General features: G+C 38.3%; 1 protein-coding gene across 2 annotated transcripts in view; it reads left to right on the top strand.

The window, feature by feature from the left end:
* Nucleotides 1–23,525, top strand: part of LOC149935216 (cGMP-specific 3',5'-cyclic phosphodiesterase-like) — a 92,093-nt gene that overhangs the window by 31,146 nt on the left and 37,422 nt on the right. For both annotated transcript variants that reach the window (XM_090180851.1, XM_090180852.1), the window contains exons 2-3: nucleotides 10,763–11,121; nucleotides 12,561–13,243. In XM_090180851.1, coding sequence (XP_090036977.1) covers nucleotides 10,821–11,121; nucleotides 12,561–13,243 — 984 coding nt within the window. In that variant the 5' untranslated portion in view covers nucleotides 10,763–10,820. The remainder of the gene's footprint in view (nucleotides 1–10,762; nucleotides 11,122–12,560; nucleotides 13,244–23,525) is intronic.

The following is a 23,525-nucleotide window of genomic DNA, read 5'->3' as shown; positions in this document are numbered from 1 at the left end:
AAATTAAGAAAAGCCTTTGGCAATTGAATCGGCTTAACATTCTACTTAAGTTACATCCCGCGTATAAATCTTATTTAAGTTCACTTTCAAGCTTAAGTTTAATGGAATTTTAAAAGTTTAGGCCAAATTGAATTATGACATTCAACAAAGTTATATTCCGTCCATAAATCTTGTTCAATTTTCAAGCTAAAGCCTTGTTTTCACTGGGCTAAAAAACGGCGGAAGCTGTTTTCCGCAACTGGTTTTCACTGGGGATTTTTTCGAGCGGTTTGTAATTTGGCGGTTTCGATAGCGCATGCGCTGAAGATTGTATCTTTACAGACTTTACTGACTCACAGAATTAAAATGGACGCCATAGATAGCTCCAATAGCAGTCCACCGATTTTCTTTAATTTCATTGTTTTTAAAACATCAAATTCAAAGTATTTATTTATTTTATGAGTTAAGTCGGTTGTCATATAAAAAAGGATAAGCGCGAACCTCTTCTACGAATAACTCCTGTTGACTACCATTCATTCTTTTTTGATTAGAAGTCATCGTGACAAACTGACTAAATTACAATAACAATGTTTATCAGGGTTCGAAAAAATCCAGACCAGTGGTTTTAATTGGCTATAACCGGTTTTTTTGGTTATAACGAGGGTTATAACCGGCTAAAATATAAACAGTACCTTTTACTAATGTAAGTAGAAATTGTCTGCAGTTATTGTCGTTAAACTAAACAAATAAAGCGAAATAACTATATAAAATAACTCAATTCTTTTGATTTCCTCGGGAAATTCCCCCTGGGTTTTGTGTATGACAAAAGCGAGGCAGCGAACTTTGGAACTTTAAACCTACCGAAAAACTGGTAAAAGTAAACCGGTTTCTAAATATGAAACAAAAAATAAACTACATTTCCAAATTAAAACTATTAATTTACTAAAATATTCATATTGTAATTTTTTTTTAAAAAAGCCACACAAATCTGGATTTTTTTCAAGTGGAAATAACCGGATTTAACCACGTGGCTATAAACGGTATGGCTGGTTCTATGCCAACCCTGATGTGTATAAACTAACCGCGTCGCTTTTTAGGCCTAAAGCCCCATTTTCATGCTCGCTGGTAGCGGATAAAAATCGTCAAAATTCGCTTCCGCCACTCGCAAGCGTGAAAATAAAGCTAAAATATCTGTTTGAAACAGATCGACGCGGAAAGTGAAAAAGTGTATAGCTGAAGCGGATTTTGACGATTTTTACCCGCTACCAGCGAGCGTGAAAATGGGGCTTTACAAATTGAATCAAACCGAGAGTAGTGAGCTAGTGACGTCAACGCACGATCTTCACTGATTGGTTAACACATTGCGTTGCGTTTTAAAAATTCGGAACTTCCATTCCGCGCTTGTTCGCGGAATATCGCGAGCTTTCCGTAAAATTTTGCGGAAAATATTTTTCCGCAAACGGCGCGGAAAGCCAATTCCGCTGTTTTTTAACCCAGTGAAAACCAGGCTTTTACGCTGTAATTCAATTTTAATAATTTAGTTTGAAAATGTATGAAGTATCCAACGAAGTTCCCCAACTGACATTGGCGTGTCGTTTACATTTTTGAAACGATGATTATCTAGATCCAAAGAGAGAGTTCATATTTCTATACGTCCCTGCAAAGCGCTTTGCCATAAAAATCAATTGCTCCATCCCAGTCATTCCGATTCCGAAATAACTCCTCTCTATTTTTGGACGATGAGGTTTTGGTCAAATTGACGCTCTGCTTAAAAACCGGTTGTTAACGATCCTAAAGGTCAACTGCCATGGGAAAAAATGGTGTACAATAGACGCATTCACATATTGCCTACAGGGAAATATGCAAAAAGGGGCGAAATCCACACGAGGTACCTTCCTATTTAATAATGTTTGAAGTAGATGGCGACACTATAAAGTTTATGAAAAATAAACTTTTAAAAAGTTATTAATTAATTACTTTAAATTCTTATTAAAAAAATATAATTTTTGTAATTTAAATTAACAATTAATTTTAACAGTAGTCAACACTCTCCGCCATAGATGGCGCTATAATACAATTTTAAACTATTCAATCAGGGAAGATAATTTTGTATTTTAAATCTCGACAAAACCGTTCTCCACTAAAAACTGAGAACTTTCAACCAATCGTTGAAAATCAAAATTATTACGTCATGTTGCTATCAGAGCGCCATCTACTAACAAATAACGCCATCACAACGCTACCTCGGATGAATTTTACCCCTTTAAAGTCGTAATTACCCGTTAAAAATTGTAAATCGATCTATAGGTTCTAGTTGGGAGAGCTTAATTAAAGGGGAACCGTCAAGCTTTAACCAGTTAGATAGCCCTGTAGCCCGTTAAAAACTAAAATTTATGGCGAAAACCGTATCAAAAAATATTAAGTGGTTAATTTTTAATAAAATAAAGAAATTTCGGGAAATTGAAAAGCGCGAGTCCGCCGCGACACCTGGTGAGAAAGATAAAAAACGTAAAAGCGCGCGCTGCTGAAGACGCAAAAAAATTGTTTTGCACGCTCGGCGCGTTCCAGTTATAAGAGACCTAAGCCTAAATTGCGCGACTTTAAAAGTTAGGAGAGTTCGCAAATCGCTCATACGGGGTTAGGGGCGCTGGCGGCCACCCCTAAGATGGCGGCGAAAATTCAAACCCAAATACTTGGCGTTATTTTGCGTTTCAACTTTTTGGGCCAAAAACTATTTTTCAAGACAAAGTAAGGTACGTGTAAGTATATTGAATGTCTTGTTGATCTTTTTATAATCAAATAAGGCGATATTTGGAAAAGCTTGGCCGTTCGCCTTTAACTTAATAACACGTACTGAAACATGTTAGCTAGCTTGTTGGAAAAAAATGAGATATCAGCGATAAAAAGAAAACAATATATTTGGACTTAGAAACTGGACTTGAACTACTTTACTATACAAACATTGAACTATATTAATGTCGCCTTTTGGGCGCTTCAAAATTTAATCTTCTTTGGTTGAGGACGACAAGAAGACTTAGAAGAGTGCCCGTTATATTTTTGACTTAAGCCCAGTTCACACTATACAATTAATTGGGCCACTTAATTGAAACCAACTAATTGTAAGCGATAAAATTGTACAGTGTGAACAGAAAAAGTTGGAACAATGGTGACAATTTTTCTGTTCACACTATTCAATTTTCTTGCTTACAAATTAGTTGGTTTCAGTTAAGTGGCCCGATTAATTGTATAGTGTGAACTGGGCTTTACTCTAAAGCCAGGGTCACAGCTTAAAACCCAGTTTAGGTCGGTTTGTATGCCCGTTTTGACCGCCGACGATAATTCTTGGTTCACACGTGCGAAATTGCTTCACCCCGGTTCGCTTATAACCAAGGCTTAACGTCATCTCAAATTATGACCAGAATTTTGAAAATACTAAAATGTATCCCGAAACAATTAGTTTATCATGTTTACTATGCATACTGTAATATTATTTGACATTATTTAGAATTTTATTCCCATTATTTTGGAAATTACGAGCAATTTTACTTGCCCGCCTTATCGTTCTGAAAGCGATTCTAAGCGAACCGACTTGGACGAGTTGCTTCCCGAACCAACATGAAGCGAGCTGGTTTTGAAAACTAGGCAATACACTACAAAACTTTCCAGAAAATTTCCACCACCCGCACTTGAAACATCCAACAATATTTACAATAACAAGGTAAATTTCCTACAAGGAACATACTGAAAATACATACACATTTACAGATAATTATTTTAACATACAAATTATTACACCGAAAAATGCTCATAGTTTTTACCGTTTCGTTTTCTACAGTTGCGTGGCTTCTATCAGGCCAGATCTTCGGTAATCAGTTCTACAAATCGTGGCCATTCGCTTAAAGGGAGTATAACCCTAACAGGGGAGGTCAAGCTTCCGTCATTACTCACTAGAGGCGCGACTGTAGAAAATCCTGACGCAACCGTTTAGCTCCCAAAGATATTTCTATGTACACCTCCAAAAAACCGCAAATTGGAATTTCCTAATACTTTATTGACTGCCACGCCACGAGTGGGTATTGACGGAAGCTTGACGTTCCCTGCTAGGGTTATATACTTCCTTTAAAGCAATCAATAGAAGATGTCGAAAATTAGTAAATCAATGAAAATTATCGATAAATTACTGGAAATCACCGAAACATATCGTGAAATCAATGAAAATTATCGAAAATTAGCGACAAATTACTGGAAACCATCGAAACATTTCGTGAGATCAATGAAAGGTAGCGATAAATTACTGGAAATCACCGCTCAACATTTCGTGAAATCAATAAAAAATCATCTTAAATTAGCGAGAAATTAGTGGAGATCATCGGAAAATGGCGATAAATCGTCTATAATTATCGATAAATTGGTGGAAATCATCGAAAAATGGCGATAAATCGTCTATAATTATCGATAAATTAGTGCAAATCATCGGAAAATGGCGATAAATCGTCTATAATTATCGATAAATTGGTGGAAATCATCGAAAAATGGCGATAAATCGTCTATAATTATCGATAAATTAGTGCAAATCATCGGAAAATGGCGATAAATCGTCTATAATTATCGATAAATTGGTGGAAATCATCGAAAAATGGCGATAAATCTTCTTTAATTATCGATTAATTAGTGGAAATCACCGAAAAAGTTCGATAAATCGTCTATAATTATCGATAAATTAGTGCAAATCATCGGAAAATGGCGATAAATCGTCTATAATTATCGATAAATTGGTGGAAATCATCGAAAAATGGCGATAAATCTTCTTTAATTATCGATTAATTAGTGGAAATCACCGAAAAAGTTCGATAAATTAGTGGAAATCACCGGAAAATAGCGATAAATATTATCTAATTATCGATAAGTTAGTGGAGATCACCAAGAAATGGCGACAAATCTTCTATAATTATCGATAAATTAGTGGAAATCACCGAAAAGTGGCGATAAATCTTCTATAATTATCGATAGATTAGTGGAAATCACCGAAAAATGTCGATAAATCAATGAACATCACGGAGCAATCTTTAATAAGACGGAACAAAATTTTTCCGAGCAACTAACCCCTCTTAATTATTTCAAGCCTACCTTTTGCGATTTGGTAATTTAACTAAAGTCATTGCAATGAAGATTACGGGCGGGTAATTGACTGGCACGTACGATGAGCGTCGTAAAGCTCGCAACTTGACCCGGAGCCATTCGTTCGCCAGATTCCCCGTCCGAATAATCCGCGAGTAGTGACTGCAGTCAATCTTCGTGACATCTTAATACCCCAAAACGCTGCCGGGGCACTCGCCGGAATGGACTCCGTTGCTAGGAGATTTGGACTGCGGGGGCCCCTCCGATCTAAGCGCCGAGGTCCTAGACGCTTGTCTGTCTGCCAGCCTTTTATTGCACCCGCCAAGAAACGCTCTCGACGGAACAAATTTAATTTGCGACATTACACCATCAAGCGGGAAATGCTTAGACGCGAATTTTCTTACCTGACTAAGTCGCTGAATAGATATTTAATTGGCGCATTTTCATCCCGGCCTTCCTAATCTACGAATTAGGTTTGACAATAAGCCTTTTAACAATTTGGGCAAATACGCGTTTGACCTTTTGTAAAGATTAAAGGTAACTCCAGCGTGTCGTTTTCCCATCCTATTCTTATTCGGAATGTAATTTGCCGTTTAAATATTAATTCGTTCTTTGTATCTTATAGAAGTTTAGAAAATTAATTTGGTCTATTTTTGATCTACTGGCCCCTGTAGAAGTGTTCGAACCGCCTCGCGCGGAAGGTTAGCGGGAGAACTAACCCGAAACTCAAGGGGGCGTATTTTCCCCGACATTCGCCCCGTCAATTTAGTTTTCATTGTCCGTGTTCGAATTTGGTCATATTAGATACCTATCTCTAACCCAGCTAAGCCGTAAAATGGAAACACGTTCCTTTGAAGGTTTGGCGTGGGCTCTAGTGGGCTACTTCGTATATTATTATTGACAGTGTAAAATGTAAAAATTGATATTTACTACTGGTCATACTTTATGTTAAAAAGCGTCATTGATTACGCAAGTTCTCTCCCCACTGGTTTAAGGGTTTTTCCCTTGAGCTCTTCGGATTCCCCTTCCATAAAAACTTGTAGAGGTTAACGGTAATAGTTAGTGTAGGGAGCTGTTGGCTCGCGTGGCAGGCAGGGCTTGCCACCACCCTCCTACGCATTGTAACCCGGCCCCCTGAGTGAATGGCTTTAAAAGTCGCTTGATGACTTAGGCCTAAGGTGGTGCCTTGGGTATTAGCCTAGCTAAATATATCGTTATATTGTTACCACATATCTTTAAACTAAGATTCAAGTCATCTAGCGACTTTTAATGCTATTAATTAATGCCAAAATTAATTGCAGAATGTAGACAAGTTTAATCGTGCGCATTAGCTGACTTTTTACCTTCAGCTCGTAACAGTGGCGTAGCAAAAAATTCCTCATACTATCTATAGTTTCTGGGCATCAAAAATTAAGTCAAAGTAGTGTTGTAAGTTGGAAAATGACCGAGGCCTTTTTTCCGGAAAATGTTCCGTATTTTTCCGATAAAAAATAAAAAAGTTTTCATTCCATGATTAGTCTAATATATTGTTTGCAAATTGAAATAAAGCGGCATTTTCGCCTCATTATTTCAAATCTAAAAGTAAAACTAAACCTATAGACTAGTTTAAAGGGAGTATAACCCCTCTTGTTTGGTAGGGTGCGCTTAGACTATACCGACTAGCTTCCACAAGCCTTCCTAGCGGGGGGGCAAGGAAGTAGTAGGAAGGCTTGTAGGAGCTAGTCGGTGTAGTCTTAAGCGCACCCTACCAAACAAGAGGGGTTATACTCGCTTTAAACTGATTAACAATGTAACGCTATTAATGTTTTGTAGTATGTTTACTGATATTAGACATTTTATATCAATAAAAAGTTCAAAATATTAAAAACCCTTAAAAAGTAATTTTATGTTTCAATTTTTTATTTTTACGATTTGCGGAAATTTTTCCGCATTTTATTTTTCCGGAAAATTAACAACACTAAGTCAAAGCTTCACCCAAAAAAGGTTTGACAGTCATCCGTATTGTCAGGTTATACGGCAAACGTCCCCACCTTTACGCGAATAGTGTTCAGATAATATGTCATAACTTTGATAGTTTCTTTGTTATTTTTGGTCTGTCGATAGAAGGGGAGGGGGTATAGTAGCCATCAGTAATGATTTTGAAGGAGCTAAAAATAGGCTCCCCGACAAGTTAAGCTTCTAATAATGGCTCGATCGTTGAAGAATAACCTCTCCAAAGCGATTAAGGCTTTTTCGAGTTGTCAATAACGTATTAGACGTTCTGATGAAATAGGATTAATGATGACTTTTCAACCCCCCCCCCCCCCCCGAAATAAAAGAAAAACGTTCAGCTACGTATGTGGTGTTCGGAAACTCAACTTTTTCCTCTCATAGCCAGCCACGCTGAGACGCGAACTACACGTCCCACAGTTTCGCTTTTCCGGAAAGGGGGGGGGGAAATATATATATTACCAGCTGGGTTAATAACTGCGTGGATGGGATTTTGCGCCTAGTGGTTGGTTTATTTTCTCCTATTGATTGCTTGCTTTTTCAACTTTTTCCTATTGCCCTAACTGGAGGGAAACGCTCGCTTATAAACCCTAACTGGAGAGAAACGCTCGCTTATAAATATTTATAAGCTTGCCCCAAAAAAACGAAAGTGGCTGAAGCTTTATTATGTATTTCAGGCGTTCGAAGTTAATTTGGTGAGATAATTTGGAAATGTACCGAAAAAGTCCGGCAAATAAATTTTTGAACGATGTATTAAAAATTAATATTAAATATTTTGCAAGATTTTTACCTCAAACCATTAAATTATTCTACAAAAATGGTCAGGGGAAACCGGGAAAAAGTCAGGGAAATTCATAAATACGTGTCTGACGTAATGCCGCTTGACCCACGTGACCGCGAAGTCGTCAAAAACAACGTCATCAGTTACAAGGTTCATATCAGGTTTTAAGTAGTACTGTGACACGTATCACCATAAAAAATTTCATAACTTTTCCACCTTTACCACCCGAGATACACGCGATTTACCATTTTTCCCTATGGAGAAAAATGAAAAATGCTAAAAAACGTCAAGTAAAAAAATACCTCGATGTGGTTCCATATCAGGTTTTACGTAGCACTGTGACACGTATTACCATAAAAAAATTCATAACTTTACCACCTTTACCACGCGAGCTACACGCGATTAACCATTTTTTATTCCTAAAGTTGCGGAGATGCGGTGCAACGTAGAACAACTTATTTTAAAAACAAATATAAACTAAGATGAGCGCGGCCTCGGCAACAAGAGCGTTTTTTGTTTATAAAATTTTTCCAATCGGTTTTTTTGAAAAATAAAATTTAGGTAGTCGAGAGTATAGTTCAAGGCACGTGTATATCAATTTTCAGAGCTGTATACCAATTTTGAACAATTCGGGTATATTTTGTAACCATGCGCCCTCACTACTAAACCGTTTCTTATAATAAGGGGAACGTTTTTGAAGATTTATTTTGCTGCTATTGTGTCAAATGGATTCGGGAAAAACCCGCGGTCGCATCTTTGCAAATATCGAAAGGATGAAATTCCCAATTTCGAACTTGAAAGAAGGAGAACTGCATTTGTTTTTAGCCTCGTCCCCACTAGGTAGAGAAGGGGATGAGGCTGCTATTTTTGACGCTGTCGTAGCCGATCGCTGTTCTAAGGATTCAAATTGGTCGCCTCGAAAGACTGATTTATCCTCAACGACAGTTGATAAAAATGTAATTGAGGTCCCCTTCTCTATTCACGTTAGTGCCGTAATTCGTGATCAATATCAATTTGGGAAATCGGGACCCCAAAAATTGGGCATTTGATATCTCTGAAACCACTAGAGCAAAATATATTAATGATTTATCAATCGATAGTAAATATTGAAAACTTGCAATCGCAATATTACCTAAATTGATATTACAGGGTTGCCACACGTCAGGGAAATCATCGAAATGTCAGGGAATTTAAAAATGGGCCTAAATAATCAGGGAAAGGTTCGGGAATTTTAAGAATTGGTAAAAATTCCGGGAAAAGTTAGGAAATTAAATTTTATCTTGACACTTTTTGAAAAATTCTATGATTATCATTTATTTCCTTAAAGGTTGGCAAATTTTTTAAAGATTGCAATAACTTTATAGTGAAATATAAGTCCATTTAAATTTATTAACTTCTGATAAAAGTAAACTATAAAAGGAAAATTTTTAACTTAAAAAGTGAGGAAAAATTTCTAAAAATGGTCAGGGAATAGTCGGGGAATTTGAATCTCAAAATTTGGTGGCAACCCTGTATTACCCAACCCCTTTTACCCAAATTGGCATTACCAGTATCAATTTGGGGCAATAGGGGTCCACCAAACTAGACATTTGGTTTCTCCGAAACCATTTGTTCAATACATCTTGGATTAATAATTGTAGTTCCTACCTGGATATATCACTTGGAAAAAAACCTGACAAGCAAATGGCTTTTGCGACAGCAGCGCCGCTTCGGCGAAGTTAACGGAGAATTTTCGAAACTCCCGTAACACGTAGTCTTCTACAAGGCAGAACCCGTAACAAACACTTACCAAATGCACGCGGAACGCTAGAGTGATATATCCAGGTAGGAACTACTATTATTTATCCAAAAATACATAAATCAATAGTAAATATTGAGATTTACAACTAATGTAACTTCTACTTAAATAATGCTTAATGTTTTACGCGATATTCCGTTGGCCATGTAGGGGGCGCTTGGTTTGGAACTATGTTTTCTACTACAAGTCGTAAGTTGGTTTTCCAAGGAGGATTTCATACCGCGCGGAAACCTTATTCTCCTTGGTGTAGCCACGTGGTGCAATTTCGCTCTCATTCGCGAATAGGGACTTGGCAGTGCTACGTCACAGTTTTTTTTTCAATAGTTTTATCCTGAGGAGAAAAAGTATACCAGAATGGCGGCCATGGCCAAAGGTACGGCGTGACGTCATGCTGCCAAGTCCCTATTTTTCGATTTTTTTTATCTCAACACCAACGAACTGAGCATTTTAGGCTTAGCTTAATTTATTTATTATGGAGAAAAGAACTGAGTTAGTTTCCGAGAATTTGACGTCGATATTTTCGATTAAACAATGTTTAGGAAGAATTTATTTTCCAATTGAATATTTTCAATTATGGAGGTTGAAACATTAGGTCTTTGACGCGGTATCTAAATCTTGATTTATTTGAAAGAAAAACATGTTTCTGAAATGACATTAATTTTGTAGGTCAGGTTTGGGCCGATGGTATGAGGCCACTATTATGACCCGTGCCATCTTATTTTTGTATATAGCCTGCTTGGAGAAAGACATCCGAGACGATAAAAAATATATATTTCCAGCATTCCAACAACTTTATCGGGGATGAAGGATACGCGTTTAAGAAAACCGAAGAAACGTAACACTCAGCGAACAGAAATAGGTTGGCTGGTGGCGGGAGGGGCGTGGACCACCTCGCATTATAGAAAACCATTAGGGGGGAGATACACAGGGGGGGGGGGCTGGGTTAGCTCTAAGCCTTTCGTTGGTTTCTTATCCACTTCTTACATTTCCTCCCACTCTACCGGCGCTTGTTGTAGAAGATAAAAAGAATCGATTTCGGTAAAAGAAAAGAACCCCTAAATCTATCAATTTAGCAAAATTTTTGTTCTTCCGATCAGAATTAAGAGTATTTCGGGTGGAAACGGAGAGGCCTTCAAAATTTCATCGGCGGGCGACATGGCCACGGAGGAAGAGAGCCAGGGCGAAGACGAAGCGTCGAAGGTGGCCATCGCGAGGAGGAAATCCCGTTCGGACACCGAGACCTCGGCGTCTTCCGTCACCACTCCCACCGTTTCCTTGACGTCCCCTCCGGAGGCCGACGACCCTACTGGAGACCTGGATTTGGGCCTGGTGTCCAATTACTTGTCGTCCCGGCCCGATTTCCTCCGGGAATGGTTTCTAAAAAACGGCTCCGAGGAGATGATCCGAGAATGGCTCGAGTCCCGGGAAATGAAACCCGCCGATCTTCGTTGGAACGGTTAGTACCACCCCTTTTTTCTACTTTGTTTACGGCTTCTCTCTCGTCCATAAGTCAACCCGTGTTTTTTTATCACGTTCCCCAGGTTTTTTTTTGTTTTTTGTATGTGGAATAATTTATGGTACGGGCTCCGGTTTCTTAGAACGAATACGTCTAATTGACCCTAATATTCTTTTAGTTAAGACGGAGTATCCAAAGAGTGGGATTTATTTTGTAATTTTATTTCGAGCTGTACTTAAACCTCCATCTAGACCAGAAACGTAAGCCCGTAGACTACCATCCGTCGTCCTTGAGAGTAAGCGGGCATCCCATTTGTATCTGACCATCGTGTTCCATCTGTACATCTCTTCCGTCAACGGCTAGGCTTAGCGATAAGCAACGCGTGACCGTCCGTCCGTCCGTCCGTCGGCGTTGGTCGTCGTCACGGCCACCTAACCGTCTTTAAGTCGCGGACGTGTTTCGAGTACGGATTTTTCCATTTGGCCTCCAAATCGATATCGATACGGAGTGCGTCCCAGTTAACGCTCTAAAAGTGGAAAGCGTTGAAGTCTCGAAAGTGCTTTAGAGCCCTAAGACTCTCTCTCTCTCTCGCTTAAAAAAAGGAAACTCGAAAAATAAAAAACGAAAACTCTCCGCTTAGGATGACCTAAACTCGGCGCTCTATTGGAGCTACTCTCTTTTTTCTATAACAAGGTTTTTCCAGATTCTTTTCTTCACCTTAATAGGAGAGACTAGCCCGTTGTCCAATATTGCTCTTTTCAATCTGTCCCCCGCTGTTTTTCACATTTCTTCTTCTTCTTCGCCGGTCGCGCTAAATCCGCGAAGGGACGGTTAACGCTAGTTTATTCGAGCCTTTTAGCTTAAAATATTCACGCCGACGAAAGCCTAGAATTATAGAAGAGGAAAGTTCTTCGAAAACGGCTTGTTTCGCGGAGTGAAATAGACAAACTTAGCGAAGAGTTATTATTATAGGTTTCTCCGCGCTCGTCTTTGACTACAGTTCCTTCGGCCTGATTAAAGTGTCACAGCCACGGGGGGGGTTAGTTCTGTCCTTTTCTCTCCCCGCCAGTCCCTTTAGTGTGTCCGTTTCTTCTCCAGTCCCGCTGGTATACGGGAGGAATCTTCGTTTGGGCACTCGATAGAAACGGCCGACCTTTAACCTTTCGAGAGCGAGCGTGTTAAAGGAGGGATCTTTTAGAGAAATAAGGTCCAAAAATGGGAAGTATATTTGCGATCTCGTTGTTAAAAATTTACGCCGGACCTAGCCGAGTTTGAATCCTTTCCAGCGAAGCTAGCTTCGGGCCAGAGAGGGAATCGTTCTTCCTATAAACGCGTCCCGCCTCTGGTCGACTTCGCGGAGCAGGATGGTAACGGTGGACTCGAGTGTAGTCGCTTTGTAAGAAACTATACGTATTTCGTTCTCTCTTAATTTCCGACAGCGGCGGATCCGGTGAGCAAAGAGTCGACGCTGGAAGTGAAGACGGACGTCGAAGAGACCTCCGCCGAGGATCAGCAGCGGTTGACGGCCTCCTACGCGGAAGTGACCAGGACGGGACGCAATTCGGTGACGACGGAGCTGTTTCGCGACATGGTGTCTCGGCATCAACGAGGCGACAACGTCGTCGCGGGTGCGGGCTCCAACGGCTTGTCGGACAACGGCTGCATCCGAGACTTGGCTCGCGAAGTACTCTTGAACTCGGTCAAGGATAAGAGTCCCGAGTGTCTTCGCGGCGGCTTCGAAAGGGGCGTGGGTGGCGCGACGGGCGACTGTTGCCGCGAAGAGAACTTGGAGAAGCTCAACGAGCACGACTTGTTGATGGAATTGATCCGAGACATCGCCAACGAGCTGGACATCGATCGGCTATGTCACAAGATCCTGGTCAACGTCGGCCTCTTGACCCACAGCGACCGCAGCTCCTTGTTCCTGGCCAAAGGCAGTCGCGGGCAGCGCTACCTGGTGGCCAAACTGTTCGACGTGACGCCCGACTCGGTGCTGGAGGACTCGGTGTGCAGTCGCCGGGAGCGCCAGTGGGGACGCATTCCGCCCATTCCCTTCGGAGTGGGCATTGCCGGACACGTCGCCCTCACCAAAGAAACGGTCAACATCAAAGACGCCTACGAGGTTCGTTAAGCACTTCTTTCTAACGTTTTATGTTTAGATCGGGAAAGTCCATTTACTTATTAACACTTTCGCCTCGCAGCAAGAGGAGCCAGAAATTACTCAAGGGGTGGGTCGAAATATGAGAATGTCAAGAGGCGGTCGAGAAGGGGGTGGGAATTTAGTAGGTCTGGACCCGGAAACCCCCCCTTGTCTACGCCACTGGTTAAACCAGTTACAGCTCCTCCCCCGTTGAGTTTGCGAGTTTTTCCTCCACTGTTTAAAGGGAATATAACATCAGGTTTTTGGTGTAGAACACCAAGGTTTGCGGATCTGGCCGCTCTTGCGTTTGGCTTTAAAAATGATTGGGAAATTTGGAAAATAATTTCAGGAAAAACTTTTAAAACTAAGAAAATTCCCGATGAACTAACTAATGATAATATTTGATTTGATTGGCCGCGCCACGGACGCCAGACTTCGGAAGCTAGATCACACCTTTTTTAGACCGGGGGTTACGAGTGTAAACAAATGAAAACCACGATATTTGATTTGTGATAGAAAATACGTATCACGTAAAATGAAAACAATTATTCGGATATGCTCTAGCAAACTTTGTTTCACGAAAAATTATATTCAAATGGTATGACAGTGTACTGAACCGTCTTTTATAATGATTTTATCATATGCACTATTGTTCTGATAGATAACTTTGTTAATATCGTTTTCCCCCGAGCTCTTCGGTTTCCCCTTCCATAAAACCTTGTGGAGGTTAACGGTAATAGTGAGTGTAGGGAGCTGTTGGTTCGCGTGGCCTTAAAGGCTTGCCACCACCCTCCTGCGCGTTGTAACCCGGCTACTTGATTTAAAGACATTAAAAACCCCTTGTTGTCTTGGTATTAACTAAACTGATTATTATTATTGTTTTAATACTTATTTAATTTTTAATACTGACGCACACGCCCAGCTCAGACTTGGTTTTGCATCTTAACTAACAAGGAGAACTTTCAAAAGGAAAAGTTTCGACGGGCTATAGTTTTGCCATGGCAACCAAAAATGTTTTGTACAACTTAAAACCATCTTTTCCCTTTGGAAATTAACATGGAGAAATCGCAGAATTGAAAAATTTAAAATATTAAAAAAAAATAAATTATATTAAGAACATTATACATTGGGTAAATTCAGGGTAATTTGGTTAAATTTGGGAGAATAAGCAAATTGGGTAAATGCGTGTAAATTTGGAAGGAAATAAATAAATTGGGTAAATACAAGTAAATTTGGTTATATTATTTAATATGGTAAAAATAGGTAAATGCATGTACATTTCGGTAAATATCAGTAAAATGTGTAAATTAGGTAAATGCTAGTAAATTGGTAATTGCCAAATATTTTAAATTTTTGAAATCAAAATTAGATATTTATCCATGTTAATTTCCATAAGGAAAAGTAGGTTTTAAGTTATCAAAAACCTTTTTGGTTGCCATGGCAAAACTAAAGCCCGTCGAAACTTTTCCTTTTTGGGAAATTTCAAGTAACATTAAAGTTTACTTATCCCCCGAATTTAAAAACCAATCGGTGAAAATCACCTCGGGTCGTGTCCTTGTAAGTAGTACGTTATCGTATATTTAGACACTAGGGGGCTCTGCCCTGAACTAAACCCCGACTGAACAATATACTATCAAAATAATGATCTGCGATAATTTTTTCTAATTGTCATACTTATTTTTATTACGTTAGTTATGGTAATTACTATTGGCGACCGAAACGAGTCTAGGTTGCGTAACAGCGCTGGATTCTCCGTGGTAGCGCCTATGATCTAGCGTCTGCTACAGACAAATTAAAAAGTCATAACAATACTGTAGGCCTAATACTCGTCCAGCGAATATTTGTCTAAATTTGAATTAAGTTAATTTTGTCTAAATTTGAATTAAGTTAATTTTGTCTAAATTTGAATTAAGTTAATTTTGTCTAAATTTGAATTAAGTTAATTTTGTCTAAATTTGAATTAAGTTAATTTTGTCTAAATTTGAATTAAGTTAATTTTGTCTAAATTTGAATTAAGTTAATTTTGTCTAAATTTGAATTAAGTTAATTTTGTCTAAATTTGAATTAAGTTAATTTTGTCTAAATTTGAATTAAGTTAATTTTGTCTAAATTTGAATTAAGTTAATTTTGTCTAAATTTGAATTAAGTTAATTTTGTCTAAATTTGAATTAAGTTAATTTTGTCTGAATTTGAATTAAGTTAATTTTGTCTAAATTTGAATTAAGTTAATTTTGTCTAAATTTGAATTAAGTTAATTTTGTCTAAATTTGAATTAAGTTAATTTTGTCTAAATTTGAATTAAGTTAATTTTGTCTAAATTTGAATTAAGTTAATTTTGTCTAAATTTGAGTTAAGTTAATTTTGTCTAAATTTGAGTTAAGTTAATTTGGTCTAAATTGGAATTAAGTTAATTTGGTCTAAATTGGAATTAAGTTAAATTACCTGCTATTGAATTTTTTAATGTTCAGCTAAATTCAAATAACTAATATATTTCGCATTACAAAACTTATCAAAATATAAGCAAACGATGCAAAAATTATATTAAAATTTATAAAGCCTTCGCTTTAGCCGCTACCTATCTAGGTTTCGATGGCCAACCAAAGGGGGCGTTGCGATAGTTTTAGGTCACGAATAGACGCACCATTACCTAATTAAAGCCATTGCTTTCCCAGAATAACAACTTATACGCGCGATCGTGTAGCTAAATTTGGATGACGTAAACGGCGGAGATAACCCACGGATACAGATACCTTAGACCAAGAAACACAGGGACGTCGCGCGGTAGATATTTCGCGCCCGAAGCTTCGTTGCGGCTGCCTATTTTCTATTTATCTCGCACTGTGTCGCTAGTAGCGAAGGCGAGTCAATTTTTATTGGCTATTTGAGTCACATGCACAGCCCTACAATCTGTCAGCACGTGGCCTGCAACAGCGTGGCTCCAAAAAACGAAATTTCTGGTATTTTTTTAAATATTTGTGTCCCTAAAATATTAAAAAAATATATAAAGTAACTCTTAGCTGATTATTTTTTTTCAAGTTCTTTAAAAAACGTTATTTTTATCTCTCATGGATGGCGCCTATTGACTATCTGTATCACCTAACCCAGGGTTGCCACGGTACCTGGAAAACCTGGAATTCCTGGAAAAGTCAGGGAATTTCAATATGCGTCTAAAAATCAGGGAAAAGTCAGGGAATTTCAAAAATTAGTCTAAAAATCAGGGAAATGTCAGGGAATTTAATTTCGGTTGCAAATAGGAAACCTTTACTAAAATTTAGGGTAAACAAATACAAAATAAGTCAGGGAAAATCTCCGGAGATAGTCAGGGAAAACCTGGAAAAGTCAGGGAATTTGGATGAGAAAAACCTGTGGCAACCCTGTAACCCTCCTCTCCCTACCGCAGCCGCAACAAAGCCCCGCCGAAAAATAAAGCGTTGGGTATGCTATTTGCGAGACGTCCCTGTGTTTCTTGGTCTAAGCAGATACTATGACGCGCTTTCTACCTCCCCCCTCCCCTAACTAACCTTTGGTTGACCCCTATTTAGTACTCGAATTTAGCTAGGAAGTCAAACACGTAGAATACATCAGAGAACTATGTTTCCAAAGTAGCAATTAACGTTATCAGTAGCGGCGACTTTGCTCGAATGGCAGGAAAGAATTTGCCTCCGTTATCGTACGCTGGGGAAATAACGTTTACCGTAGATAAATCTCGATTAGCCTTTTTGCGTTTGTTAAAACGAAATTTGTGTACCCTGATTGCTACCATACGCGTCTCAAGGTGCAAAATTAGCGTCTCTCTAGCCACGGTCACACTAGAGCTTAAAACCTAGTTTAGGTCGGTTTGAATCAGCGTCGCCAACCGTACTATAAAGCCACGTTCACACTTACCCCTAAATTCGCTTCGTTTAGATAACTAGTTTCCAAAACCAGCCTGAGAAATCGCTTCGTGTTGGTTCGGGAAGCAACTCGTCCAAGTCGGTTCGCTTAGAATCGCTTTCAAAACGACAAGGCGGGGAAGTAAAATTGCTCGTATTTTCAAAAATAATGGGAATTAAATTCTAAATAATGTCAAATAATATTACTGTATTAGTAAACGTGATAAACTAATTATTTTGGGATATATTTTAGTATTTTCAAAATTTTAGTCAGAATTTGAAATGGCGTTAAGCCTTGGCTATAAGCGAACCGGGGTGATGCGATTTCACACGTGTGAACCAAGAATTATCGTCGGCGGTCAAAACGGGAATTCAAAACGAATTAAACTGGGTTTTAAGCTCGAGTGTGACCGTGGCTTTAGTAGGCTAGGAATAGAAATATTATACTGGTGTGTTTGATTTCTACCTTCTTACACTCGACTAATCAAATGTGTTGAAGGAACGAAATAGGCTGTCGAACTTTGAAGTTACTGTGGGTGATGCATTTTTGACACAATAAATATGTGAGTCACGGCTAACTATAATCAAGTGCTACCACGCTACAGCGAGTAATCAAAGTTGGCCGTACTTGTGTACTATAAATTTCTAGTAAATTTGATTATTTTTGGGCTTTAATACTATAATTTATGTTCTGGTTTGAATGCCAGTTTTGACCGCCGACGATAATTCTTGGTTCACACGCGCGAAATCGCTTCACCCCGGTTCGCTTATAGCCAAGGCTTAACGTCATTTCAAATCATGACCAGAATTTTGAAAATACTAAAATGTATCCCAAAATAATTAGTTAATCATGTTTACAATACATTCAGTAATAATATTTGCCATTATTTAGAATTTTGATACCGTTATTTTGGGAAATCACGAGCAATTTTACTACCCCGCCTTGTCGTTTTGAAAGCGATTCTAAGCGAACCGACTTGGACGAATTGCTTCCCGAACCAACACGAAGCGATTTCTCACGCTGGTTTCGAAAACTAGTTATCTAAAACGAAGCGATTTTATTGGTAAGTGTGAACGTGGCTTCTGATAACGCTCCCAATTTGCGTCGTGTGGAAGCCCCGGTGCCCTTTAAAAACGCGCTTATTCGATGAACGAATGTTTGTTTCGTAACAATCGATAAAAGCTCTCTTCTTGTTATTAAAACTCCGTTGATTTTTATCAAATCTGTCCGATTGCGTTTTCTCCACTTTTATCGAGGCGCGAACGTCATCGGAAACGAATGGCCCTTTAAAAGAGGAATCAAACGACGGAAACGGAAACGGTTTCTCCCGTCACTTCCGTCGAAATGAGTTCCGGAATCGAACCTTAGATTGACAGCTATTTTCAGCTACCCCGCTTACAGGCCCCGCCAAGGTTGTGCTGGTGTACTCCGAAATCAAGGTTGAAAGCGATGCTCTAGTTATTCGCGTTAAAACTATGTTATAAAAGTGTAAATGCGGTAAGCCGTATCCGCACTGTCATGGCGACTAACGCGCCGTTCGGCCGCGAACGAACGTGGCGCCACCTCTAGTTCGTTTTCTGAACTGTTTATTTGAAACTATCGTCTCCGCAACAGGCTGAGAAATAAGGAAATTTTTTAAACTGGACCTGTGGCCAGTAGAGCCTTGGTAGTTTAATTAAAAAACTGGCCACTGGCCACTTACCATTTTTATCCGTGTTATCTTCCCATAGACGCTAATACAGTCAAAGAAAGCAAGCTGCCGTTCCCCTATAGACCCAACCCGAACAAGCCTACTGAGAGAGAGACGGTTTATATTTATTTTTGCTAACTGCTAAATTCGCTTCTTCTATACTGTGTAGAGAGTAGAGTAGACAGACTCGCGACACCCAGTCACCCACCCATACACGCAATTGACACAAGGTCAAGCACACAGCGTAGAAGCAATGACCAAACAATTTTAGGGATGAATAAAGTATTTTTTTAATGAACTAAAATCTGGAAGGGAAAAACTTTAAATTCATTAAGTGGTCAGCAGCGCCACTAACACCCCAAGCATTTAATTTTTAAACTGGCGATTGACCGGTGATAGTGCCTTATTTCTCACACTGAAATGCGGTAAGCCGTACCCGCACTGTCATGGCGACTAACGCGCCGTTCGGCCGCTAACTTGGCGCCATCTCTAGTTCCTTTTCTGAACTGTTTATTTGAAACTATCGTCTCCGCAACCAATCTAGAGATGGGAGGTAGTGCAATCACGAAATGTCGTTTGCTGTGGCAAGAATTTACAGTTGATTGAAGAAAAATCCATTGATTTCATCGGTGGTGGGGCCCATAGGCCTGTGCCTGGTAGTCCTAGTCCTTAATCCGGCACTGCTTCAACCTCAGACCGAATATATCCAATAGAACTGTAAACGCCACATTAAAAATATTCGTCGCAATACGTCGGCGGGAAACGTTTATTGGCGCCATCATTTGCCCGTTAATGTAAACCTTTAATGTGCATTTTAAATATAATTAGCAATAATTCGTAAAATATTTATTTAAACTAAATATTAATTTAAGAAAAATTTTCATAGCTCTTATTTATAATAATTCGTAAGGTTATTAATATTCTTAACTAAATGTCTTTTTAATGCACCTTTAATGCTTATAAAATCCGATAAAATATGTCACATTACTCGACTTTAAAAAGAACTATCTGCGTTTCTACGAGGGATAATTTTAAACGTTTTAATTTTTTATTAAAATAATATTATTTTAAGAAAGTAAAACAATCGTTAGACTATTAGATGATTTTCAGGGGTGTAATGCTTTACTGTATGCCAATTTTTCCTAGTCACTAACATTTCTTATAAACATTTCAAAATTGCAATTGGAATAAGGTAGCCCCTCCCATTTCCGTACTTCGAGGTAGCAGATAAGACCAATCATATTCTGGAATTTTTCCAGCCATATTACCTCAAACTAATGAAATTCAAACTATTCTGTAACCCTTTCAAATATTGTTGGATAAAAAAAGGTTAAATCTTCATTTTGCCAAAACAACATATGAAATGAATGTCCCTAATTTAAATAATATTTTTAGAAATTAATCTATTTTAAAAATTGTTTAGAAGAGGGCGTTTACAACGTATTTCGCTTGACCTAGCCTCTTGTCGCCTGTTCAGTTCTCGGACTAAAAGTGTAATCTTTGTGCCCTAAAACGTTTTATTCGCCTGTTCCGGGGATAAGAACTACTCCGCCCCATAAACTATTCGCTTGTTCCGGAGTATTAGGGCACGGTTTATAGAATCTACACAGGTTGGATCTCCCTGTACCTTCGTACATGCTAGCGATTAGGTCCCCTGTTCCAGACTTAGCTATCTATGCGCCACCTGTATGTTATAAAGAGTACTAATGTACTTTATATTCAATTTGTTAAAAATTAATTTGAAATATAAATACAACAGAAGCTTCACCTGTTTTTTTATTTAATTTATGTATTTAAAATTTTAATTTAAAACCAAGATTAAAGATAAAAAAATCCACGTGTCTATCTACGCTAAGGCCTAATAATAATATCATATTTTTAAACCGGAAGCTTAAAACACATTCCAAAAATACAATTTGAAAATTATAAGGTGTTTTAGGATTAAATAATATGAAAAATAAAGAATTAGTATAAACAATATATTTACCTTAGTTAAATATGAAATTCAGAAAACCTCCCGAAGCATTTAGTAAAATTAAATCACTAGTTTTCTCCATATGACGCTTTCGGCGCCTTAGCCTGCTGATTTCAAACATTTAAACGCGGGAGTAGCGAGTAAGCGGACCGTCCCATATCCCAAGCGCTCCAACCTGTGTAGATTCTATAAACCGTGATTAGGGCTACTCTTTTCATTCCTTCTGGAAAGGAGGTGTAAAGGAGTAAATCGGATTTGGTCGTCTGCTAGCCAGAATTTATCCGCAGTCATTTTGGAAAAAACGTTTTTACTCCGATTCGAACTATTCGCCACCACAGAATCGTAGTAAAATGACGTCATAACGTTAATAATAATAATCAGCTAGGCTAATACCCTTGGCACCACCCTAGACCTAAGTGATCGAGCAACTTTTAAAGCCATTAGTTCAGGTGGCCGGGTTACAACGCGTAGGATGGTGGTGGCAAAGCCCTTCATGCCACGCGAGCCAACAGCTCCCTACACTAACTATAGTCTTAGTCGATAGCTACGCCGCAAAATTTTCGTTTTGAAAACGAAAACATTTGAGAGAGTGGGCCGTTTTCGGTCTATCGAAATCTGGCAGCCTTGCCTGCCTTCCGGCCTGTATCTCCATACCGAAAATGGCCGATGATTACGCCGCCGAAAATATTTTACTTTACTGATCGGCGGCGTTTTTGACTGTTATTTAACCTGAACAAGTTTTTATGGAAGGGGAAACCGAAGAACTCGGGGAAAACCCCTTAAACCAGTGGGGAGAGAACTTGATCTTCTTATCCCACTCCAGAATCCCGGAACAAGCTAAATGAAACCACCCAGTATCGAATCTACGATTTTGCTTATGAATTTAATTTTGTAAACAGTTTCTGGCACCGCTATCTGAACACTCTCCCATTCGACCCGAACCGTTCGCAAAAATCGATCTAGAAACTCGAAAAATCCGGTGGGGGGCCGGGGGGGGGGCGGAGATGACCGTGGGTCTAAGAAAATTGAACCCCGATACGTCATCCCCATAGATATACTCTCAAAACATACTTCTAAAGAGAGATGAAAAAATGCTCCATTTTGCGTCAATTCATCAAATTTTGAAAACTACCGGAAATTCGTATACTATAAAAAGTGAGGTTTTTTTGCGGAGAGGAAAAAATATCTCCAGAAACGGCATCGAACGGAAATAACTTCTTTTCCTTTCTTAGTCCTGTAACTTAGGGTTTCACTTCGCAAAAATTGCTGCCGGGCTGAATTTTTGCAAGCACCTTAATTTAGTCATCATATATAAAATGTCAAAGGTCACCATCATTTGATTGTGTGTCCAATGTATTCTGGCGCACAAAAATGGTATTTAGCTAATATCTCCTTGTGTATTCGTCTTACGGCTATCAACCCAATTTTAAAAATTAGGGTCCGGTAATTTCAGGACTCCCAGAGTTCCTATAATTCCTATAAACTCCTATAATTTCAATATGCTCCTATAATTTCCTATTTTCTCAAAATTGTTCCTATAAATTCCTATTTTTTCGAAATTTTTTATAGCTATATCCAGAAATTCCTATAATTTTAAAAATAATGTATTAGAAAACAGCCTTAACGTTTGGGAAAAATTTGCCTTCTAAATAGAGCTTATTAGGTCCGGTGTTCCCGAAACCCTCAACGGCTGGGCTCTCAGAGTTCCTATAAATTCCTATAATTTCAATTAATTTCAATATACTCCTATAATTTCCTATTTTTTCAAAATTGTTCGTATAAATTCCTATTTTTAGCTAAAATGTTCCTATAATTTCCTATTATAAGAATCTACTAAAATAGAAATTATAAGATGTATATCGTTTTTTATTACTATATTCAATTTGTACATTCCATTTTAATCTATAATCAATGTAAACACCTAAATATTTTTGTGATTTTACATTAGCTAATTCTGCACAATCACGTTTGTGATTTTGTTTCCAAAACGAGGAGTGAATTTTTATAGAATAACCACGCGGGAGAGTACGCGAGTACATAGAAAATGCAATTTTTTCCTACATTCTAGCTTAAGAGATTTCTACCTAACCATGTTTTAACATTATTAAGTCAACTTTCAGTCGGCCAGTCGCGAGCAAAAAATAATACTATCGGCAAATGAATTAATTAAACTAGACAAGGTTTTTTCACATAGAGGCTAAAATGAAATTGGACCCAAAACTGTCCCTTGGGGTATTCCATAACTAATTATCTCATCGATAATCAGAGTGTTATTGATTTTTACTCGGGATGATCTCATATACAAATAACTTCCAAACCACGATAGAGATATACCTCTAAAGACAAGCTTCTCCAATTTTGCTAACAGTTTAAGTCCACGAATTAAAGGGAATAACAGGATTAATAGAAGAATATACTTATCTTCTACGAGAGATATATACTTATCTTCTACGAGATATATATAGTTATCTTCTACGAGATATATTTACTTATCTTCTACGAGATATATATACTTATCTCCTAAGAGATATATATACTTATCTCCTAAGAGATATATATACTTATCTCCTAAGAGATATATATACTTATCTCCTAAGAGATATATATACTTATCTCCTAAGAGATATATATACTTATCTCCTAAGAGATATATATACTTATCTCCTAAGAGATATATATACTTATCTCCTAAGAGATATATATACTTATCTCCTAAGAGATATATA

The sequence above is a fragment of the Leiobunum rupestre genome, chromosome 7 (assembly GCF_980474605.1).
Source record: "Leiobunum rupestre chromosome 7, qqLeiRupe1.1.hap1, whole genome shotgun sequence".
NCBI lineage: Eukaryota > Metazoa > Arthropoda > Arachnida > Opiliones > Sclerosomatidae > Leiobunum > Leiobunum rupestre.
Note: the sequence above shows the minus strand (reverse complement) of the source record. Positions and strands in the feature narration are given on the sequence as shown.